We start from the raw sequence: 10,663 nt of genomic DNA, 5'->3' as shown, positions 1-10,663 counted from the left end.
AAGTACCCCTTGCAGTTTATGTGCTCGCCGGCTTGGTGCTCCGGTGCCAAGATAGGAATATGGGTTCCCGCTATGGCCCCAGCACAGTTAGGCAATCCCATTGCAGCAAAGCCATCCACTATGACCTGCACATTTCCCAGGGTCACTACCCTTAATATCAGCAGATCTTTGATTGCATGGGCTACTTGCATCACAGCAGCCCCCACAGTAGATTTGCCCACTCCAAATTGATTCCTGACTGACCGGTAGCTGTCTGGTGTTGCAAGCTTCCACAGGGCTATTGCCACTCACGTCTCAATGGTGAGGGCTGCTCTCATCTTGGTATTCTTGCGCTTCAGGGCAGGGAAAAGCAAGTCACAAAGTTCCATGAAAGTGCCTTTACACATGCGAAAGTTTCGCAGCCACTGGGAATCGTCCCAGACCTGCAACACTATGCGGTCCCACCAGTCTGTGCTTGTTTCCCGGGCCCAGAATCGGCATTCCACGGCATGAACCTGCCCCATTAGCACCATGATGCCCACATTGGCAGGGTCCATGCTTTGAGAGAAGTCTGTGTCCATGTCCTCATCACTCCCGTCACTGCGCTGACGTCGTCTACTCGCCCGGTATGGCTCTGCCAGGTTCTGGTGCTCCATATACTGCTGGATAATGTGTGTGGTGTTTAATGTGCTCCTAATTGCCAATGTGAGCTGAGCGGGCTCCATGCTTGCCGTGATATGGCGTCCACACAGGAAAAAGGTGCAGAACGATTGTCTGCCTTTGCTCTGACGGAGGGAGGGGCGACTGATGACATGGCTTACAGGATTGGCTTACAGGGAATTAAAATCAACAAAGGGGGTGGCTTTACATCAAGGAGTATTTCAGGCAGGACTTCACGGAGGGATGCGGGGGGGAGCAAATGAGTACAAAACAAATCTGGTCTATTTCTTGTTTTGATCCACTCCATCTATCTTTTACATCTTTGGCTGGCAGCAGACGGTGCAGGACTGCAAGCCATCCACATCTCCTGCCTGCCCGGCAAAAGATGGTACAATAGGACTGCGAGCCATCCATATTGCCTGTCTGCTCACCAAAAGATGGTAGAATAGGACTGGTTGCAGGACTAAAGAGAGTGACCTGGTCGAGTCACTTCTAATGTAGTCCCTGCACCCATGTCTGCCCAGGTGCTCCCAGCTGACGTGGCCAGGAGCACCTCGGGCATGACAATGATGGTTACCAGTACTATTGTACCATCTGCTGCCACAAGGCAATGGGTTGCTGCTGCTGTGTAGCAATGCCGTACCGCGTCTGCCGGCACGCAGGAGACATATGGTGACCGTGAGCTGAGCGGGCTCCATGCTTGCCGTGGTACGGCGTCTGCACAGGTAACTCAGGAAAAAAGGCGCGAAACGATTGTCTGCCATTGCTTTCACGGAAGGAGGGAGGGAATGGGGTCCTGACGATATGTACCCAGAACCACCCGTGACAATGTTTTTTGCCCCATCAGGCATTGGGATCTCAACCCAGAATTCCAATGGGCAGCGGAGACTGCGGGAACTGTGGGAAAGCTACCCACAGTGCAACACTCTGGAAGTCAACACTAGCCTCAGTACGGTGGAAGCACTCCGCCAAGTTAATGCACTTAATGCACTTAGAGCATTTTGTGTGGGGACACACACAAATCAACTATCTAAAAACAATTTCTAAAAAAACGACTTCTATAAATTCGACCTAATTTTGTAGTGTAGACATACCCTCAGAGAACGTCCAGAGCCCTTTTATGCTGGCCTCACATGAACAGCGACGTTGAGAAAGCTGTCGAGGGTTCCATATATGCCAAAAATACAGGCCAACTCACGCAAAAGAGCCCCTGTTAGTGGTGTGATGTTATCTGATTAAAATATGATCCTATAGATCATTGTTATAACCACTGTTATATATTTACTGCAAATCTTGTACAAAATGTGGCAAGTGAGGGGTCCATGGCAAGGTGATGATTTGCTGGTTATGATTATGCTCTCTGTACACATGTATCCTTTTTATATTTGAAGTATTGGCTGTATACCTGGATTTCAAATGTTTGCTCCTGGGGTAACACCCACAAAGTAGCGAGCCAGCACATCTCAAAGGAACTAGTCAAATTAAGTGGTTCATCAAGGGACACTTAGTTCACAGTGGACTATGGGAGATGCCCGTGATACACTGAATGGACTTTCCTGTGGACGTTCCAACTGAAATGGCCACTGCTGTGACGAAGGAAAATTAGGCATGGACGTGTGACTTGCCCATGTGCCTCCATCAGGAACAGCGCCAGCTTTCGCGGTGCCCCAGGCGGTGTGAAGGACGGAAGCTGCCGCTGAAACACCGCCGAGGACCCGGGCAGCCGAAGGTCGGAGCGTCGCTGCCGAAACGCCGCCGAGGGACCCAAAATGCCAACCCCGAAATCCTGGTGCTCTAGAGCTTGCGCCGGCCCTGGCCTCCATACTCCATCTTTACCTGTAATTTTCCACAGTGAGAACAATGGGCTTCCCTCCACATGGCAGAAGCTATAGAAGGCCCTGGAAACATCTGCATTTGGCCTCTTTCTTGCTCAAATCTCTGGACTTAGACGAATGGAAACATTCTAACCCAGGGACTGAGGTCCGTCCAATGATTTGGAAGCTGCCAGAGACTTGACTTAAGCCAGGAGTTTATTCCGTCACTGCTACAAGCCTGAACCAAGAACTTTGCCATTGCTGTATGTATTTGATTTGTTTAACTAATTTTCACCTTTCTTTCTTTCCTTTTATAAATAAACCTTTAGATAGTAGACACTAAAGGATTGGCGTGGTTGTTGGGTAAGATCTGACTTTTATATTGACCTGGGTGCGTGGCTGATCCTTTGGGAACAGAAGAACCCTTTGGTTGATGAGACTGGTTGTAAAGAACCGCTCATCTTTAAATCCAGCATTTTGGGGGGTAATACAAGGTCTGGAATGCCTCAGGAAACTGCTTTTATGCCTTCTTGTTAGCCAGTGTGGTGAAGCAGAAGTTTACTTTGGTTGCTGCGTTGGTGTATCTCATAGGAGAATAACCACCAGTTTTGCGGTGGCTCTGCCCCTTTGCTCAGCAGTTTGTCCAGGATTTGGTATTCTCAGTTGTGACCCACAAAGGCACGGTTATAGGTAGTTAACCGGAAAAGATTGGCCCCCGGGGCAAAGGAAGCCTAGATTTGTTTACACAGGCAGGAGAAAACAGCGTACTTGTCCTAGACTATAGTTCTCACCTCCCCGAGATAACCCTACGAGAAGACACTAGGGCTAAACGGGTGATGGCGCATATCAAACCTGTTTTTGCTAGACATGGTCTACCTGTCACGGTAATGTCTGACAGGGGCTGCAGTTCGGTGGCCATGAGGTTACGCAGTTTGCAGTGAAATTTGGGTTTAGAACGTAGCCACTCGTCCATGCTATCCCCCATCAAACAGGATGGTGGAGAACAGTGTCAAAAGTCTAAAGCCACGACTGAAAAGGACTGCCGAGTCAGACTCTGGTCTGTATTTAGCCCTATGAAATTACAGACTGGCCCCCGGGATGCAGGGGGTGTCCCCTGCTGCCATTCTGATCAACAGAAAACGGAGAAGAAAAATCCTTTCACTGCCAGACACGGACATCAGCAAGACAGTGGGGACTTGCCGACAGACGAGGCAGAACAAAGCAATCAGCATGATTTCGGATCCACTTCACAATGATGCAGTGGTTGCCCTGGGGTCATTTGAGGCTGTCACCCCAGGTGGAGACATACTACAGAAGAATAGGCAACACCTCCAAATCCCAGGGAAGGAGGGAGATAAGGGGCATCAAAGCAGCCGTCTTGCCTGAGAGGGTCTCAGACAGGCAACAAATACAAGAGAATGAGACAACAGAGCCGCAGGACAGGGTAAAACCAGAACACATGGGCCTGCTGCCTCCTGAGAGCAATGGTGCTGATGTCTCGGGGTAGCCCTGAGGTCCAAACGACAGCGCAGGGCACCTCCGAGACTAGCTGAACATTGCTAGGAACTTGATCCCTGACCTGATCTTGAAGGGGGGGTAGTTTGGGGTAAAATATCATTGATTTGCTAAGCGTGCTTCCAGGAAAAACAAAGGAAGTTCTTGAAGCTGCAACAGCAAGTAGGGGGAAATAAATTAAACGGTTTTTAGACTCTGCTATGTTCAAATGGGCATGGTTAAGGGCACTGGATGGGCTGAAAATGCAGCAGCTGCGGTCCTGGACACATCTGGGTGAAATAGGAAAAGGTGTTTAAAAGACGTGATTATCCAAGCTGTCGTTGGGACACCAGGAACAGAGACACAGGACAACGGGAGCGATGCTCTCCTCAGGGAGCCCAGAACCCTCAGCCCGTGAGCCCTCTGCCTCAGCAAGAGAGAGCGCTTTGCTGGTCCGCTCCCGGCCACCCCAGCCTGTCAGCCAGCCCCAAAAAACTCCTCAGGACTCTGCCAGCCCAAACCTTGCCTTGCCGGTAACATGCAGCGAAGCCCAGAGCTCCCCAGAGACTCTCACCCTCCCACTGGACACTCCTAGAAATTATTAAGTTCGCTGCCTAAAAAGAGAGAGAGCACACAGACAGGTCTGCTACAAGCTCACCATCTCTGCTATGGATCTGAACCTCAAGAACTGAACTCATGTCTGTCTGTATATTGATCTTCTCACCATACTCTGTCTCTCTTTTCTTTTTTAATAAATTTTAGTTTAGTTAATAAGAATTGGCTATATGCGTGTATTTTGGGTAAGATTTAAGTTATATATTGACCTGGATGTGTGGCTGATCCTTTGGGATGAAAAGAACCTTTTCTTTTATATGAGGGAATAAGAGATTTTCAGTAATCGTCATCATATTTGACATGGATACCTGGATGGAGGCCTGAGGCTGGGTACTTTAAGGGAACTGTGCTGTTTGGACTTCTGGGTAACCAGTGAGGTAATACAGAAGCTGTTTCATGCTGGCTTGGTAAATCTAAATATTGGAATATCCGCCAGCTTTGGGTATTGTCCCCCCGGTCTGTTTGCAATTCACCCTAATTGAGAGACCTCAGCTGGCTCCTACCAGGACCACGGTCACAAGCCATCAGAGAGATTCTGCGCCTCTCATTCCTTTATTCCCCTCTTGACCGTTCGGTCCATCTGGTACTGGGGCCTCCTATCTCTTATCTATTAGCATACCATATGTTAGGGGGCTTATTCCTCACCCGCTTACTTCCCTGGTCCTTCTCGCATGAACAGAGAGCAACAATACCTGAAGGTGCAAACAATTCGATGTTTATTGGGGTGAACTTCCAGCAAGCACGATTCCAATTTCCTTCCTTAGTGTCCTCCTTCCCAGCTCTGACACCACAGAGCCTTATACCTGTGTCCCTGTTCTCATTCCCCCCCTTAGCAAAACATGATTCCAATTTCCCCACCCCCATTCCTTGTTCCCATTTCCCCACCCCCCCACACACTGATTGACTGCAGACTATATAGTAAAACTTGAGTTCAGCTTAGCTATACCTTAACCAATCGTTTTCCTGAAATTTAACTAACCAATCCTAACGTATTGTAACATGATTATGTAACCAATTACATCCCACCACCTTAATTAGTTTACACCCAGCAAAATTAATTATGCAGCAGACAGGAACAATCACAGAACCAGACCGAGATTATACAGACAAACAATAGCAAAGTGGGAACTATAATGACAAAGCATTACAGAAGTGAGGATTTCGCAACTACATCTATAAAGAAATAAGGGTTTCCCAGCTGTGTCTATTGATAAGTGAGTTCTTACTGAACAGAAAACTATCAAACTAAGTTTCCTTTTACATCTTCTAGGCACTTCCCTTTCTCTGGAGGCGATGGGCACTATCAGGACAGGATTGTATCCTAACAGCCCAATGGCACCTTCTTTCGATGTGACCAGTTTGGAATGTGAGGAGGTGACCGGTCGCTTCCCAGCTTATGGCTGCCTCTGTCGCTTAGCCAAAGGCCTGAGCCTAAGCACAGGGCCTCAGACTGTCACAATGAGAGAAAAAAGAAAAGGAGGACTTGTGGCACCTTAGAGACTAACAAATTTATTTGAGCATAAGCTTTTGTGAGCTCCAGCTCACTTCATCGGATGCTCTTACACCGGCAGACAGTGATTTTGATTCTCTTTCTTTTATACCTTTAGAACTAGCCAAGTGATAAGAATACACCTAAATTCTTAGAGTCTGGGCCTTTACAGAGAGGCCTGAATATCTGTATCCTAACACCGTACATTCCTCCACTCACACAGAACAGTTTCAAAAACAAGACTTCTTACAGAGCAAAGCAGAGCTAAACAATCCTTAATAAAACAGTTCCTTCTTACTGCTACTAAAAATAAAATAAGACCAAAAACTGTTTCTTCTTACTAATTCCAAAACACGTTATACTAACAAAAATTAATACAAATATTACTATGTAAAATAATGATCATTTAAAACAATTTTCAAAGTCAGGCTTTCAGGCCTTCAGATGATCACAGTGGTCCCTTCTGTTTTTCAAATCTAAGAATCTCTAAATTGATCCAATAGTTAATTACCAACACTGTTTAAAAATATGCACCTTATTTCAAGTCTAAATCTGTCCAACTCATCAATGTCTTTCTGATGCTCCCCTCTAAACTCGTTGAGCTCCCACGCCCGTTAGATGAAGGGTCCCAAGACTTCGGGCTTGTCGGTCAGCTGGAGGTACGGTTCTGGGCTGCATCTCGTCAGCCTCACCTCCCATCTGAGCACCTCCAGCACCCGGTTCTTCAGGGAATTCTCTTCCTCAGTCAGGCACCAGTCGAATAAATTAACCGAATGCAGGAAGTAGCTGGGCAGGTGTCTCTTCTCCAGGCTGAACTCCAGCAGTTTTAGCAGGGTCCCCAGAGCATCCAGCTCCGTAGCCCAGTTCTCTGTCTCTGGGTTGAGGTAGGAAGCCCAAAAAAGAACCGTCTGCAAAAGAAACATGCAGCTCTAACCACTAGAGACTGCTACCCTCCCACAACAAGGGCTAGAACCCAGGAGTCCTGGCTCCTGGCCCCCCTCCCCTAACCCCCTCCCCTCCCAGAGCTGGGGAGAGAACTGTGGAATCCTGGCTCCCAGCCCCCCACTCCCCCAACCCACTAGATCTTTCTCCCCTACAACTGTGGATGCTCGCATCACCCTTCCCTCCCTGGCTGCCCCGTCTGAGTGACCTTCAGGTGGTAGGAGGTCAGGACTTTGCCGTAGCGTGGTATCCACTGCTTCATGTTGATTTTCTTTAGCTGCCGCAACGCCAGCCACCTGCACCCACCATCGGCGTCAATGTCCTTGAGGAGCTGGGTCTCAGCCAGGGAGAAGGTCAGCCTGGAGTGAGGTGGAGGGAAATGGGGCAGGGCTGAATGGGAGTACAGGGTCAGACAGGCCCCCATCCCAAACCTGCCCCGGGATGTCTGTGTGTGTCTGTCCATCCCTTCCTGCTGGAGGGGATGAGCCCTGCTCTGTGTGTATTTGTGTTGCCTTCTGCGGGAACAAATGAGATTTGCATTTTTACCTCCAGAATGAACCCTTGGCCACCAGATCGGTCCCAGTTTTGTCAATTTCCGTGATATTCCAGGTGGGTTTTCTCTGCTTAGCACCCTGCTCCCAGTCCCACCAGTCGGAAAGCCAGCTCAGATCCAGCTTCAGCCAATCCTTGGACACCTCCACTTTATTCCGGATGGTGGGCACCAGGTCTATAGACACAGGTCGGCCATTCACCTCTGCACTGAGCTGCACGGCTGAACACTTTGGTTTATTATTCATGTCCCTCAGTTTAACATTGCCTTGGAGAGGGCAAGACAGAGGAGTCGGAGTTAAAAGCAAACAGCTGACATAGGTCAAAGCTTTGCAGATCTGAGATGATGGAAGGGCAAAGGTCAAGGGAATGAGGGCCAAGATCCCAGGATGCCTGGGTTCTCTCCCAGCTCTGGGAAGGGACCAGAGTCTAGTGATTAGAGCACCAGGGCTGGGAGTCAGGACTCCTGGTTCTCTCCACAGCTCTGGGAGATGAGCAGGGTCTAATGATTAGAGCAGGGGAAGGGCTGGGAACCAGGACTCCTGGGTTCTAGCTCTGAGTGTCTGTGACATTGTGTGACTAACTTCATCTCCATGGGCACGTGGTGAGTTAGTGGAAGAACTGAGAATAGAAACCAGGAATCCTGACTCCCTAACCCCTAACTTTGGGAACTCCATTGTGCGGGAGAGATTATGAAGGAACAGTGAAAAATTTCTCACCCCTTAGCTCTGCCAATGCCCCTCAGTCCCAACCTGCAGCCCCCCGCTATCTCAGCTGTGGGCTTCCCGAACACACAGCTCTGCTGGTGCCCCTAACCCCCAACCAGCAGCCCGTACTATCCCAGACAGGGGCTCCCCCATCCCCACAGCTCTGTCATGCCCCTCAAACCCGACCCACAGCCCCCTTTTCAATGTATTTACTATTTTACCCTATGCAATTTAACAGTTTTCCCTTCTGTATTTCCCTCGTGCTTATAATTTCTCCACTTACAGAATCCCTTAATGGATGTAATTTCTACTTACTAACTCCGGGAACAAATTTTCTTCTCTCTAAAAACAGAGATGGGGCAAGGAAATGTTAGTTAAAATCTATGACACTCCAATTCTTGTATATAACACTGACCAAACAGACAAATCTGGAAGAAAATGATCAGTTTGCAAGAGAGTTGGAAGAAGTCGGATTTCTCTGTGTCTATATTAATAAGGCCTTGGCTAACTCATAGTAAGAACTATGGGTGTTGGAAGTGCTGAAATCAACACACACTGGAAATACGATCAGTTAGCCCTGTTCCACTCTCGACTGTTCCACTGTTTCACTTATGGGGATGATTTTTATCGCAGTATACAGTGGCAGATTTAGAGTTAGTGGGGCCCTGTGCTCAGCTTCATTTTTGGGGCCCCCCTGGGGACCCAGCCAAGAAAAAGAACATTCGCTCTTATCTCCCCCATCCCTGGTTTTCCTTCTTTTTTTCTTCATCCTCCTCCTGTATTATAAGCAATAGGAAGTAAATGGAAATAAAGTGAGGTACCTTCATTGTTTTCATTGTCTAACTCTTTTTCTACAGACCACTTGAAAACCGCAGAGGGTCTCGGAGGACCACTTACTGATCTTTCCAAATACTGTTTGTACCGGTAGCTAACGATTGTAAAGTGCTCTGGATAAGAGCGCTTTATTAAAAAAAAAAGTAAAAAAACATTGGGGTGCAGGGTCTGGCCAGGAGTTAGGATGTGGGAGGGGGCTCAGGGTTGGGGGTGGGGTCTGGGAGAGAGTTAGGGTGCAGGAGCAGACTGGGGGTTGGGGTGCAGGGTCTTGACAGGAGTTAGGATGTGGGAGGGGGCTCAGGGTTGGGGGTGGGGTCTAGGAGAGAGTTAGGGTGCAGGAGCAGGCTGGGGGTTGGGGTGCAGGGTCTTGACAGGAGTTAGGATGTGGGAGGGGGCTCAGGGTTGGGGGTGGGGTCTGGGAGAGAGTTAGGGTGCAGGAGCAGACTGGGGGTTGGGGTGCAGGGTCTTGACAGGAGTTAGGATGTGGGAGGGGGCTCAGGGCTGGGGGTGGGGTCTGGGAGAGAGTTAGGGTGCAGGAGCAGACTGGGGGTTGGGGTGCAGGGTCTTGACAGGAGTTAGGATGTGGGAGGGGGCTCAGGGTTGGGGGTGGGGTCTGGGAGAGAGTTAGGGTGCAGGAGCAGGCTGGGGGTTGGGGTGCAGGGTCTTGACAGGAGTTAGGGTGAGGGAAGGGGCTCAGGGCTGGGGCAGAGGGTTGCGCTGCGGAGCGCTCACCTGGGGCAGCTTCTGTTTGGTGTGAGGGGTGCAGGTGGGGATGGGGGGTGCAGGAGTCAGGGCAGGGGGTGCGGGTGGGGCTGGGTGTGGGTGGGGGGTACAGGAGTCAGGGAAGGGGGCTGGGGTATGTGTGTGTAGGGGGCAGTGCGTGGGGAGTGGGGGGGGGCTTGGGGCTGGGGCAGTCCCAGTTGCGGCCGCTGGGTTCCCTTACCTGACTGGCTGGTGGACACGTCCCTGTCCTGCCACTGCTCCTGTTCTCTGCCAAAGGGATCTGTGGAGGCAGCAGGTGAGAGTTGAGACCCCCCCTGGCCTGCCGCGTCCTTCCCCTGGCTTTTTTCTAGGGGCTGGGACTGCACCTTCCATAGGTGCCGACTTCCCCACTTTCCCCTGGGTGCTCGCCCCCTCCTCTGCCCCTGGCCCTGCCCCCACTCCACCCCTTCCATGAGGCCCCACCCCTGCCCCGCCCCCATTCCAACCCCTTCCCCAAATCCCCGCCCCGGCCCTGCCTTCTCCCCTGAGCGCGCCGTGTTCCTGCTCCTCCCTCTCCCTCCCGGAGCGTGCTAACGCTGCCAAACAGCTGTTTGGCGGCTGCCGGGTGGGAAGCGCTGGGAGGTAGGCAGAGGAGCAGGGACACGGTGCACTCAGAGGAGGGGAGCTTGGCTGCCGGTGGGTGCAGAGCACTCACTAATTCTTCCCCGTGGGTGCTCTAACCCCAGAGCACCCACGGAGTCGGCACCTATGGCACCTGCGCTGCCCGGCGTCCAGAGGAGCAGGGCAGCAGGACAGGCACGGACGGACGCCCCACCAGGGGAGCACACCCCCAGCCGGCCCGTCACCTGCCTGCCTCA

General features: G+C 50.7%; 1 protein-coding gene across 1 annotated transcript in view; it reads right to left on the bottom strand.

Annotated features, from left to right (window-relative positions):
• Positions 1 to 5,457: 5,457 nt before the first annotated feature.
• Positions 5,458 to 10,663, bottom strand: part of LOC144266887 (uncharacterized) — a 31,507-nt gene continuing 26,301 nt past the window's right edge. The window contains exons 7-11 of the mRNA XM_077820440.1: positions 10,027 to 10,086; positions 8,565 to 8,591; positions 7,540 to 7,810; positions 7,202 to 7,352; positions 5,458 to 6,959 (exon numbers count right to left, since the gene is read on the bottom strand). Coding sequence (XP_077676566.1) covers positions 6,666 to 6,959; positions 7,202 to 7,352; positions 7,540 to 7,810; positions 8,565 to 8,591; positions 10,027 to 10,086 — 803 coding nt within the window. The 3' untranslated portion in view covers positions 5,458 to 6,665. The remainder of the gene's footprint in view (positions 6,960 to 7,201; positions 7,353 to 7,539; positions 7,811 to 8,564; positions 8,592 to 10,026; positions 10,087 to 10,663) is intronic.

This window comes from Eretmochelys imbricata, chromosome 6 (genome assembly GCF_965152235.1).
Source record: "Eretmochelys imbricata isolate rEreImb1 chromosome 6, rEreImb1.hap1, whole genome shotgun sequence".
Lineage (NCBI taxonomy): Eukaryota > Metazoa > Chordata > Testudines > Cheloniidae > Eretmochelys > Eretmochelys imbricata.
This window is presented reverse-complemented; position numbering and strand designations above follow the sequence as displayed.